The sequence below is a fragment of the Copadichromis virginalis genome, linkage group LG10, assembly GCF_057382275.1.
Source record: "Copadichromis virginalis isolate Kocher_CV1m ecotype Utaka linkage group LG10, C_Virginalis_male_GT1.1, whole genome shotgun sequence".
NCBI classification, from domain to species: Eukaryota; Metazoa; Chordata; class Actinopteri; order Cichliformes; family Cichlidae; genus Copadichromis; species Copadichromis virginalis.
Genome location: NC_140627.1, coordinates 34,338,679 through 34,351,886, shown reverse-complemented (window position 1 = coordinate 34,351,886; position 13,208 = coordinate 34,338,679). Strand labels below are relative to the sequence as shown.

Below are 13,208 nucleotides of genomic sequence, written 5' to 3'. Positions count from 1 at the left end.
TTGTCATTTCACGTTTTTATTTTTTGTTTTATGTTCAATTAAAATCAAACGTCCAACGAATACGAGGATTGAGTGAAGACTAAATAAGTGCAGAGTTTATATTGAGTGGATTTTTGCGCTGACTTCTTCATTACGGATTATTTATAGGAAACGAGGCCTGCTACCCAATAAACAAATGATTTGGTTTTTTAAACGTACCCTTGGGTCAGAGCCGCTGTAGATAATGTAACTCGTAGGTTCATCTCTAACATGATAAAATAGGAGGAAACAGGAAAATCAGCAGCCGGTGTTTTTATGGCTGATTTCTGTTTGTAAGCACGGAGCAGGAAGCTTCCTCGTCAGGCTGACAACGTGACCTTTAACAAGAAAGAGAGCAGTGTTTACTGCTTGTGGATCTGTCAGGAGAAGCCAGTGTGTTAGCTGGAAGCCCACGCTAACTGCCCTTCATTTCCAAGGCAAATGTGAGCAAGGTAAACAAATAAGCTGATGTCAGCATCAGCGGGAGTCCTGCACAGCACAAAGACAGAAATGTGTTTGTAAGAGTCGTTTTTGTTTCTGAGATAAATGAAAGCTGAAAGCAACGCAGTTTCACTATGAGTTTCACAGAGACGTAGCGAAGTTTTCTCTGTGTCATGGTGCAAAACAAAGACAGCAAACATGGAGAGAAAATAAGAAACTTTCCAACAAAATAATCAAAGTGTAACGTCTTTAAGGGCCTCGCTGTAGCCTTTCTCAACCTTAACGCAGCTCTGATGGTCCTGAGATGATAGTGACACTGACAGTTATGGTGGCGATTCTCATCTTCACAAATAAAACAGGAAGTGTGAGCTTCAGGTGAAACCTCAGTAAAGACTCTTGAAGCGGCCGTTTCACCACGTGAGGCTCTGATCATCCCTCCAGCCAGAGGTGAAGTGTCTTTGTGTCTGTCAGGTGATTCGGCTTAAACAGCTTAACCTCCTCCATCAGTTTCTCCTGAAACAGGTCACAACATGTCTTAAATATTAATTCGCAGGTGAAAGGCTCACAAACCTGCACTCGGGCCAACAGGTGGCGCCGTCCAACTTTGTGCCCATCGTGCCCAACATAATGGCTTCCTGTCAGGAGTTTGAAGTGACCGTTCACACCTCACCTGGCCCCACCTGTGGAACCTTTAGCCACCTGTGGCTTAGCCTGATTGGCTCTGAGGGCGAGACTCCGCCCATCCGTGTGACCGACGGCAACAGTCATCTCCTGCCAGGATCGGTGAGTTTTGAGATTCATTCATTTGTAGCGTTCGCTGGGAGTACTGAAGGGCATGGTTTATGGTCAGTACTTGGAGTTTTATTTTGACGGTGTCTTCCTGTCATGCTCACAGGTGTGTCCAGTCCGGGTTCAGGCCAGCAGTCCTCTGGGTCGCCTGATTCTGGTTCGGCTCCGGCTCGAGGTTCAGACCAGATTTCCAAACCTGGACTGGCACTGCAGCAGAGTGGAGGTCTGCAGGCTGTCTAAAAGTCAGGGGTCAGACTCAGAAACACAGGTGTTCCTGTGCGACAGATGGCTGCGGCCAGCAGATGGCGACGTGGAGCTCCGGAGTGGAAAGTGTGAGTGACGTTTAATGACCGTTAGGAGGAAACAGAGGCATGTGGACCCAAGCACAAAAACCTCTTTATTTCCTCACATCATCCTGCAGGTGTGCCCATGCAAATCATTTCCTTTGAATCTAAAAGCAGTTCTTCCTGTTGTTGGTCCACAGTGTGTTTGCTGGAGGAGGAGACAGAAGAGAAGCTGAAGCAGCAGAGGCTCAGACAGCTGCAACATCAGCAGCAGCTCATCAGGTACCTGATGTCACAGTGTTAGCATGCTGGTTTACCTTTGGTCCTCTTACAGCGCTCTGACTGGCCACATCCTGGAGTCCTGCAGAGGGGCAGCACGCAGTGTTTGTGAGCTGTACTCTGTGGGCGGCCAGTGTCATCCAAACACGATAACATGTTTACAGCACACTGATATCTGACCTTTGATCTATGACCTTGAATGCTAAAATGGGGTATTATATTATCTTTACCCATATGGCTGGAGCAGAACTGGCTGAAATATCTAGAAGATCCTGCCATTAATTAATGCTTCGATCTTAAATATGATCAACCTATCTCTAATAATCTATGTACCACAGGCCTTCAAGCTGGCTGTAGTTAAACCTTTATTCAAAAAGCATCTCTAGACCCAGCAGTCTTAGCTAATTATAGGCCAATCTCCAACCTTCCTTTATATCAAACATCCTTGAAAGAGTAGTTGTCAAACAGCTAACAGATCATCTGCAGAGGTTTATTTGAAGAGTTTCAGTCAGGTTTCAGAGCTCATCACAGCACAGAAACAGCTTTAGTGAAGGTTACAAATGATCTTCTTATGGCCTCTGACAGTGGACTCAGATGGCCCCGCCCCTCCCTGAGCCTGGTTCTGCCAGAGGTTTCTTCCTGTTAAAAGGAAGTTTTTCCTTCCCCCTGTCACCAAAGTCCTTGCTCACAGGGGGTCATATGATTGTCAGGGCCTTCTCTTACAATATAAAGCACTTTGAGGTGACTGTTGTTGTGATTTGCTGCTGTATAATTAAAACTAAATTGAATATGCTATTTCTGACATCATAGAGTATCATACTGAAAAAAAGAATGTTGCGCAGCGTCTCCATGCCTGTTCGTGTCATATATATATACATATATACAAGAGGCTAAGCATATGTATATATTAGGGGTGCAACGATACTCGTATCGATATTGAACCGTTCGATACAGTGCTTTCGGTTCATACGCATATGTATGAACAATACAAAATTTTTAATTTATTTCATCAACTTTCCTTCTGACGATGCTGTCTGTGTTGAACACTCAGTGGATCTGCGTTTGACTACTCCGCCTAGGCTGCACTGTCGAGCGCAGATCCACTGAGCGCAGCGCAAGCTAGCAAGACAGAAGCTAAGCTCGTTGCAACATGGCAAATTGAACCTCCTCCACCCTCATTCAGATCTGACCTTTGGAACTATTTTGGTTTTCATGTGACGTATGACCCTGAAGGTAAGCGCGTCATGGACAAAAGTAAAACAGTATGTTGGATGTGCCACGCAATGCTCAATTACATTGGTGGGAACTAGTGCGTTAACGCAGTTAGCTAATAGTATAGAAGCGGATAGTATAGCTTTCATTTTGGAAAGAGCCATTTCTCTGTAATACACTCTCTTTTCCAAAGATGAGTGATTTCTCGATCAGATAGATTAATTTTTTTTATTACTTTGTTGTTTCAGCAACATTAAATTTAAAACCTGTACTTTTGAGTTAAATACATATTTATACTTTTAATAAATGACAAATTAAAAAAGCATGAACATTTTTTTGTATCGAAAAAATATCAAACCGAACCGTGATTTTTTGTGTATCGTTGCACCCCTAATATATATATATATATATATATATATATGTGTGTATATGTGTGTGTGTGTTTTCTAGAATGATTCAAAAACACAGAGATGAATGACATGTGCCATTTTTGGTGTCTCCCATCCTACAAAATTTGAAACTGACAGCTTGAAAACTGGTTGTCTCTCGTTCAGGTGGCGAATCTTCGTTGATGGCGCTCCGCAGTGCGTTGACGTGAACAGTCTGTTTGAACTCGGGCCAAACCTTCTTTACACGCAGAAGAGGTGAATGCTAACAGTTGGTGCACATTGTGAATGAAATGTGGTCTGAACCAGCTGGCTTGAGCTGTGTTTGTCCCTCTGTCCTCAGTCCGGCTACTAACCTGTACTATCTGAACGGCTTCACCACCCGAGTCGAGTCCTGGAAGAGTTTTTCAGAGCTGGAGATGATTTTCACCTACAGCGCACAACAGAATGGCATCGCCAGTAAGAAACAATGCAGCACATCTCATTCATCTTTGTGTTTTTGAACCTTTCTAGCTACAGGACATCGCTGCAAAGTTTTTATTTCCCCTTGTGGTTATTCTGGGTCTTTATTCTTGTATTTACTGTATCGTTCTTTCATCATTTGTATTTATGTTTTAGTAGTTTTGTGTCTTTTTGATTATTTTGTGCTTTGTTGTAGGTTTCTGTGTTTTGTGAGCATCTGTAATTGTTTTTTTTTAGCGTTGTATCTCTTGTAGTGTGTTTGTGGGTAGTTCTTTGAGCCCGATCGCCTCTTTGGCTCTTGGCGAAGGCGGTTGTACTTTTCTCCTCTCCTCCTCTCCCTTATCTTCCCTGCTTAGCCTCTATGTCCTTGTCTTGTCTCGTTTGTATTAGAGATGGCACGATACCACTTTTTTATGTCCGATACCGATACCGATATCATAAATTTGGATATCTGCCGATACCGATATGAATCCGATATAGTGTTTTTTAATCAACAAAACTGTTTTTTAAATATCTTGCTGCATTTTGCAAGTCTGCAAGTTCATACTCAAGTTTAAAACAACAACTACACTAAAGCTATTCTGTTATACCTGTATACAAAAAAAATATTTCATAGTTCAGCAATACTGATCAATCTAATAAACTTAGACCTACACCATCCTCCCTATTCTGGTATTTTAAAGAGTACTTAGCGTAAATATTAAGCAACCTAACTAATAGGGTTCCAACTCCCAGCAACAACAAACATAAATAAATAAAAAATAGGGAACCACCCCTCACGCTCCACCTCATGATGCTTAATCGACGTAATCAACCTTAATTTGATGCAGTGTGAAAAAAAATGCACAGAAATCAATTATTTTTCAAGAAATATTAAATAGATTCAACATCTTTCTTCAACAAAATTGCAGACTGCACAGATGGTACCTTCCCAAAGTAAAAAGTACTATAGCTTACTAGGGTATATATATTAGACTTAATAGTTACTATATACAGTAATTGACTTCTATTCATTTTACATCAAATTAAAACTTTGGGTGTCAGATAATTATTTATTAAAAGCTCGACATTTTAAATGAGAATAAGAAAGAAAAGTATGTCTTTGTGCCCCCTTTTCCCTGTTCATGCCTTATCGGCCCCCCTGGCTAAACTTTGCTAGATCCGCCCCTGCACAGTTACCAGCGTCAGCTACGTAGAAAAAGATCCTGGTGTAGAAAGTAATATTAAATAAATTCTAACAACAGCTTATCAAGCTTAAACGTTCTGCTGTTGTTCAGCCGCTGGTTTCCTCTTTCTGGTGCAAAGTGGGCCAAAAACAAACAAGAGAGACTCACGACAGAAAAGCCGATCAGCTGATCGTTAAGCAGTTTCACGATTGAAGTAGCAGCCGGAGAGCGAGAGGCAGTCACTTGTTAAGCTTAACGTGGGAATGCTTTACAAACATTCAGAGATGGACTTACACACTTGCTTTACTTCTCTCGGGGATAACTTTGTCGGAGATGAAATGCCGGGTTGCTAGCGAAGCTCCACATGCTATCCAGACCACCGACAGGTCCCGCATGCCACAGCCGCTCTATCACGTGATGCATACTGCTCCGACTTGCTAACGTTCTGAGGTGAGTTATGGCGTGTTGCAAGTTTTGCGAGGTGCTTTCGTGATATTTAATGGATCGGATTACATTTTTTATTTTTCTCCGATATCCGATCCAGTAATTTAGGTCAGTATCGGACCGATACCGATACGTAATATCGGATCGGTCCATCTCTAGTTTGTATTACTTTCCCTGAACACTCTCTCACAGTCTGTCTCTAAAACCTAAAGAGAATTATGGATTTGATCAACTGGTCTCTGAATGCTATTGACACCCTTTTCTCAACGAGAAGTCTGGGCTCGGGTGAGCCTGAGTGCCCTGGAGGGACTTTCGTTGCCGGATACACGATGGACGGGTGGCAGAGGATCGTGTGCCTGGCGGGACTGTGGATCGAGGACGCTGAAGATATCTACCTATGAACCATGATAACAGGGTTCTGGCTGATCGGAGCTGGCTTGGCCCTGACTTATCGGAGAATTAAGAAAGAGGAACCGGCTGTTCAAACCCCCACAAGGCTGCCCGCTGGGATTGAAATGATGGGACGAGGTTCAGCTTCTCAACATGGGCTCACTGAGTGCAGCATGGTTAAGAGCTTGGAGACGCTTACGGCTGCTGTGAACACTCAGAATAAGACCTCTGAGAGTACATTGAATCACATCTTGGAGCAGCTCACTGTGATCGTGAGTTCTCAGAATCGGCTCTTTGAGCACAAGACTGACAACATCACGGAGCGTAAGTTTGATAACATCATGGCGAAGCTCGCGGCTCTCCAACGGGAGATTGAGAGACCAGTGTTGGACTGTTAGAACTGCTTTGAAATTCTCATGAGTTGTTCGCACTAAAGTAAAAACCACCATCATAATGTGGCTATCCCTTCGGCGCCAGCTGTGGGCTCAAGGCTGGAGCCGAACAACAACACCCTGATAACGACTGTGTTGAGTCTGTTCTTCCCATCCATGCAAGGCCACCTGGGTTGGCTGGAAGACTGTTTACTTAGCCTGGCAGGGTGAAGGACACTGTCTCAGCTGAACTCTGGACACGCACACACACAGACACTGATAAGCACTCATCCCTCCTCCCTTTTCAAACGCCTTCGATGCTTGTTCCCTCCTGGAGGACACGGCGGGTCTGGGCAGGATGGCTGTGTGCGCCCCGGCTTACACCCCCTACCCGACCCTGTTGCTGGTCACGTGCTCTATATTGCTGTGCTGTGGACATTTCTGTGCAGAGGAGTTTTTTTGTTTCCTGTTCTCATGCTTTCCTCCCAGGAGCCCAGCATGAGTAGAGGTCTCTTTTTTCCCCTCCTGGACTTTCCCATTGTAGTCTATATTTCAGTGTTTTTCCGTAATACTACCGGTGTCCGACCTGTCTCCCCATGTGATGTCTGTGTTGTGTATATAATGTCGGGGGGGGGGGCAACTTGCATGTGACAAATAAAGTCTTCTTGCTTCCTGACTCGGCGATCGGGCTCCGTGACAAAGAATAATGAGATGGTTGATTCTGTCTCTCAGGGTTCGTTAAGGCTCATTGGATGGAGGATTGGTATTTTGGCTACCAGTGTCTGAACGGCAGCAACCCTCTCATGCTGCGTGAGACCCGCCACCTCCCTCCAAACCTGTCTGTCACCTCTGACATGCTCCGCCCCTTCCTGCCTGAAGGCTCCTCCCTCGAAAAAGAGCTACAGGTGTGTGCTGTTGTGACTTTCAGCTGTGCGTTATTTGCAGCTGCCCTTTTTAATCAGTGTGTTTGTTCGCTGTGACAGAAAGGCAACATTTACCTGTTGGACTACGAGGTTCTAGACGGTGTTCCAGCCAACGTGATCAATGAAAAGCAGACGTATCTGTCCGCCCCGCTGTGCCTTCTCCACCTGAACCAGCAGGGGCAGCTGCTCCCCATCGCCATCCAGGTTTGCTTGTTATGTAGAAACCTGACTGTGACGATTGTCTTCAGTTGGAATCCTGTTGTCTAAGTTCAGCCCATTCACCCTGGGAATGTGGTCCCGTCCTTCAGCTGCAGCAGAAACCTGGCCCTCAGAACCCGGTCTTCCTGCCCTCTGACTCTGGCTACGATTGGCTGTTGGCTAAGATGTGGGTTCACAGTGCAGACTTCCAGTGCCACCAGCTGATCTCACATTACCTGCGGACTCACATGATGGCAGAGCTGTGCTGCGTGGCCACGCTGCGGCAGCTCCCAGATGCACACCCACTGCACCAGGTAAACCCCGCTCCCCTGCAGCTCGCTCGACTTCACCCACAGGAGATCAGAGAACAGAATTGTTGTATCCAATCATTTCTGCTTTTAAATGGCTTGAGCTGTCTTTTCTCTCATTTCTTTTATGGACAGCTGCTACTGCCACACGTCAAGACATCTTTAAAGATAAACTTCGGGGCCAGAGCGTCGCTGCTGGCCTCCAAAGGACTGTTTGATCAGGTAAAATGCAGGAAGTAACAGGAACCACAAAGAGGAGAACAAACAAGCAAAGTAAGATCTGTTGTGTTCCCTGGTCTCGTCCTTCCAGGCTGTCGGTTCTGGTCTGGCGACATTACCCCTTCTCCTCTCCAGGGGATCGGCCAGGATTTCCTATCGAACCCTGTGCGTCCCCGAAGACTTGAGCGACCGCGGTTTGGACAAACTGCCGCAGAGCTTCTACGCCCAGGACGCTCTGAGGATCTGGGACACAGTGCACAGGTAAACGAGCACACCTGAGAAACACGAACACTCGTGCAAATGTTTTATCTGATGGCAACAGGAGATCCTCTGTGATCTGTGTGTGTTGCAGGTTTGTAACCAGCTGGGTGGAACTGTATTACCATGGAGACGACGCGGTGCAGCGTGACCCCGAGCTCCATGGTTGGCTCACAGACATCAACGCTCACGGCTTCAGTAATGGTGCGTTTTAGCAGTTTCTCCAAATCACTTTGCACCGTTTCAAACGATTCTGTCAGCAAACTGTGTTTACACGTTAAGTTAGTTCACGATAATATAATAATGATAATGACTGCTAGTTGTTCTTAGAGAGAGCTGAGTCTCCTTTCATGCTGCAGTGGAACTGCAAGCGTAAAGTGGAGATGGCTGTAGGTATAGAGGTGTAGGTGGGGGGTGGAGCTCCTGATGGAGAGCTGCACGCACTGGCAGCGCTTCAGTCGGTGGATGTAAGAGTAACAGGTCAGCTCACAGCATCACGGGGCTCTGCAGGGACGAGCAGAGGGACCCGACATCAAACTGTGTCGACCTTTGGATCTGTGCGGAGGAGGATCTGAAAAGTTGCACCAATATAAAATGATACTGAGCAGATGTGTGTTTGACACTGTATGGTATTAAATATTGATAGTTTGATGTAATGATATAATATTAAAAGCAAAACTTTTGGATTTTAGTGGTTAAATAATTAGAGATAAATATGTATGTTATTATATAAAGCTGACCACAGGATAGTTTTCCATGTTCGTGTGTTTTTATGTTCATTAACATGTGTTATTTATGTGCTTGGAACACTGAGCAGCTCTTTTTGACTCCGCCCTCGCCCACAGCACACATATGCACGCATGCATTCACCTGAACATTGTGACTATGATGCCTCTGCACAGGTTTCCCTCAGCGCTTTCACACCAGAGCAGAAGTGGCCAAGTTTGTCACCGCGCTCATCTACTCCTGCTCTGCTCTGCACGCTGCCGTCAACTTCTCCCAGGTGAGTCGGCCACTGCGAGAGATGGGAAAAGCTCGCGGCTTCCTGCTGAGGATGTCCCGCCGCCTCACGTTTGTCTCCTCTCTCTTGCTGTCCTCCAGCTGGACTTTGCCTTCTGGGTGCCAAACTGTCCGGTCGCCATGTTGCGCCCTCCTCCGCAGGTCAAAGGCGCCGTCACAGAAGATGACATCATGTCCTTCCTGCCAGATGTGAACACGACGTGCCGCGTCCTGATGGCGCTGAATGGGCTGTCGCAGCCAGCCATCGACTTTGTGAGGCTCCGCCCACTCCTCATAAAACATTTACACTCACTTCTTCCTCAACTCCTCCTCTTCAAAATCTTTGTCATCTTCTTCTTTTTCATCATTTACATTTTTTCTTCTTCATAAGCTTTTTCTTTTGTCTTCCTCCTCCTCCTCGGACACCACAGCCAATCACTGCCTCCATCTCCTCCTATCCCACCATCCTCCTGTCACTCCGACCCTCTGCACCTCCTCTGAGGTTCTCTTTCTGATCATTTTCATTTCAAATCATTGTAATGCGTCTCGTTATTTGTCACGTTTTTGAAGATTAAATCTGTGTGTGTCCCCCTGTAGGTTCCTCTCTGTCACTACAAGGAGGCTATTTTCAGGGAGGACGCTCACCGCAGGCTGTTGGAGGAGGTGCAGGCACAGCTCCGGGACATCTCTGACGCCATCGCAGAGCGTAACAGCCAGCTGGAGCTGCCGTATCCGTACCTGAGCCCCGAGCGCATCGAGAACAGCGTGGCCATTTAGTAACTGTCATCGTCCTCACCTGCGATCATCATTTCCAACAGGAAAAAAACCTCTCCATGCACCTAATTATCGATAATCGTTCCTGTTTTTTAAATCTGATCATGTGACGGACTAATCGTTTCTGCTGGGATACTTCTCTTCAAACCGCAACATTTTTCACGTACTAACTTTTTTCTTTTCTTCGAGGTGACTGTAACGTGCCTTAAACTCAGATGTTCTCCGACTCTGGTGAAGGACTCACGATGAAATTAATGTCTTGCTTTGTGAGCTCACCAAATTACTTTGTTTGGCGTCAATGAAGTGACTTGGTGTGAGTTCACACTGTGTTACACGAGTACACGAGTTTAAATATTAGAGTAAGTCTCTATTCTAATGTCTAAGGAGCTTGGAAAGAAATCATCTTGACCTTAAGAAGACGTTTCACCTCTCATCCGAGAAGCTTCTTCAGTTCTAAGGTCAAATGGTGGAGAGTCCCAGATATAAACCTAGTGGGAGTGACCCCCACAGAGGGACAAAAGGACCCCCTGATGATCCTCTAATCGCCTGAGCCAAGGTGTGAAACTGGGTGTGGGTCCCAATCAGCCAGAGTTTCAGGTGAGCTCATTGTGAAACCTGGCCCCACCCTATCATGTGATTTCCTGAGGTCAGATGGCCCAGGATGTGAGTGGGCGTTAAGGCGTCTGGGAAGGATCTCAAAACTGGATTATAGATGGCAGAGAGTTGGTGTCGTAAACCAGCGCCTCTGTTCAAAGATGGTCGCTCACAGTGGACATAAATGGCCTCTTTTACTCCTCTTTCAAACCATCTGTCTTCTCTGTCCACAATGTTAACATTGGTGTCCTCAAAGAGTGACCTTTGACCTTTAGATGCAGATGGACAACCAATCACTGCAGATTGCCCCGCCCCTCCCTGAGCCTGGTTCTGCTGGAGGTTTCTTCCTGTTAAAAGGGAGTTTTTCCTTCCCACTGTCGCCAAAGTGCTTGTTCATAGGGGGTCATATGATTGTTGGGTTTTTATCTCTATGCATTACTGTACGATCTACTGTACAATATAAAGCTCCTTGAGGCGACTGTTGTTGTGATTTGGCGCTGTGTAAATAAAATTGAATTGAATGGGCCCCTGAGTCTTGTCTCGTGGAGGTGGCTCTTCCATGTTGTGCCATTTGTTTATGAAGTCTCTCCAATGTAAAGGTCGGAGCATTCCTTGGTGCTCTCTGCTGCATGCACTACGTTGTTAAGTTTGTGTTTAGGACAATCTTGTCGGAGGAAACATCCAGACGCTTTTCTTTCCAAGCTCCTGAGACTACGATGACCTTCACAGGCATCTTTGTCAGCTGGAAATGAAGCTAGTCAGAAACAGAGGAGGCGCTGTCAGCTGTACTCCTTCTCATGCGCGTGGCTGAATATTCGACCAATAACGTCAGGCTTTGTGCATTGACTGCCTCGGTGCCTGTTTTTGTCACAGTTAGATTTGTGGATACTCTGAGTTTATTTCTCCTTCAAGTACCAACAGAAACTCAAAGAAAGCTTTGAGTAAAAGTCCTGCTCTCAGAATTATGTCCAGAACTACGAGCATAAGAAAGAACTGAAGGTAACAATCTTTATGTAAAATGAGCCCTTTAAGGATTTTACATGCAGCCTGTTTTATTCTCAGGGGGTTTATATGATGAAAGCCAATCCAAAATAGAAGCTAATAACACATCATATACATTAGGGCTGCCACAAACGATTATTTTGATAGTCGACTAGTCAGCGATTATTTTTGCGATTAGTCACTAATCAGATCATCATCCATACAGCTTATTGCACCAGCAGCATCTGCTCTTATATAACTATCATTAGCTTACAGCTTTAAGTGTTTCAGGTGCTAACTAAAAATAAAGACAAGATGATAGTTTATTAAATGTTAATGACATTTGCAGATTGTTTCGGTGAAGTTTAATAAACTCCTTGCTATCTAAAATATAACAGGACACCGGAGTAAATTCTCGAGCATCTCACACTTCTGATGATCAGCTGTCTGCTTGACGTTTATTCAGCTGTGTAAAAACTATAACTTTAATCTCAGCCAAACCGATTTACTCAGGAACAAATAAAATACTAAAAAAAGCCAAACGATAACATGTTTAAGTTATCTAAGTGACTCATATATCATGTTTAACCTGAGTAGCGAAAGACGGCGGTGGGTTTGAAAACGTTTTGCCGGGAGTCCGGTGTTCTCACGGCTCTAGTTAGCCTAGCCCCCGGCTAGCTATCGAGCTAGTGGGTAACAGACGTCTCCGAAAACGTCGGAGCGCTTTTGAAAATATGTGGTGTCCTGATAAACTGAGCAGATATTTGAGGTTTACGCAGCTACATTCTCGCCTGAAAATATGTTAAACGTTTATTTTGTGACCCAGAAAGAATAATAAGAGTAACATTAAAACTAACTAGCTGCCGCCATTGTTGGAAACTGAGCTGGGCCGCGCTATGAATTCTGGGACACAGCTGCTTCTTCTTCGGGGTTTAACGGCAGCTGGCATCCTTGTACATGCAGTGCTGCCATCTTCTGTTTCAGTCCGTTATTACACTCTTAAATCCTGCTACTTATTCCTGCGTCTTTTGGGATCTTACAAAGCTTCAAACGACGCGTCGACTATTAAATCAGTCGTCGACGATTTTGATAGTCGACGTAATCGTGACTAGTCGACTAATCGTGGCAGCCCTAGTATACATGCTGTTACAGGTCATGACGTCGGGCTTCACACTGCTCTAAAACTCAGGTTTCACTTTTTTCACTGTCAGCTCTGTATGATGTCACAAAGAGCGGCGCTCCACTGAGGCTCTGTACAAATAAGGATTACTTTGAACTATGAGTCATGAAACTCTACTCTCGTCCAATCAGAGAATAAAGGCGTGGACTTTAAGGATCCACGTCCTGTTTTTGTAATCGATCTTCTGAAAACCAAAACCATCCACAGACCTGATGTTTCACTCATGTATTAAACACACTGTTCAAACTTTGCTGATGCTTTTCCACTTTTGTCTATCTTTACCCTGTGTATCTTTGTGTGTGGTGGCGGTCAGTACTGAGTGTCCCTGCAGGACGTCCACTGGTCTAAAGTCTTACTGCACGTAAAGGGAAGGCTTTTGTTTTAGTTAGTCTGTCGTCCATCACTGGAAGTCACAAGCTTTGCAGATTCTGGTGAATTCGATGGAAACTATCACACAGAACATGAAGCAGCAACAAGTACTAAGAAACAGCTTTTATCTCTTTTTGTTTGCATTATTTTCCTGTTTCAAACA

General features: G+C 45.0%; 1 protein-coding gene across 1 annotated transcript in view; it reads left to right on the top strand.

Annotated features, from left to right (window-relative positions):
• LOC146700927 (hydroperoxide isomerase ALOXE3) overlaps window positions 1-12,904 on the top strand; it is a 13,790-nt gene extending 886 nt beyond the window's left edge. The window contains exons 3-17 of the mRNA XM_085471166.1: window positions 819-906; window positions 1,013-1,242; window positions 1,355-1,580; window positions 1,733-1,814; window positions 3,578-3,667; window positions 3,753-3,868; window positions 6,975-7,147; window positions 7,226-7,369; window positions 7,474-7,677; window positions 7,807-7,893; window positions 7,982-8,151; window positions 8,243-8,352; window positions 9,051-9,151; window positions 9,250-9,420; window positions 9,745-12,904. Coding sequence (XP_085327292.1) covers window positions 1,087-1,242; window positions 1,355-1,580; window positions 1,733-1,814; window positions 3,578-3,667; window positions 3,753-3,868; window positions 6,975-7,147; window positions 7,226-7,369; window positions 7,474-7,677; window positions 7,807-7,893; window positions 7,982-8,151; window positions 8,243-8,352; window positions 9,051-9,151; window positions 9,250-9,420; window positions 9,745-9,924 — 2,010 coding nt within the window. The 5' untranslated portion in view covers window positions 819-906; window positions 1,013-1,086 and the 3' untranslated portion in view covers window positions 9,925-12,904. The remainder of the gene's footprint in view (window positions 1-818; window positions 907-1,012; window positions 1,243-1,354; window positions 1,581-1,732; window positions 1,815-3,577; window positions 3,668-3,752; window positions 3,869-6,974; window positions 7,148-7,225; window positions 7,370-7,473; window positions 7,678-7,806; window positions 7,894-7,981; window positions 8,152-8,242; window positions 8,353-9,050; window positions 9,152-9,249; window positions 9,421-9,744) is intronic.
• The last annotated feature ends 304 nt before the right edge of the window (window positions 12,905-13,208 follow it).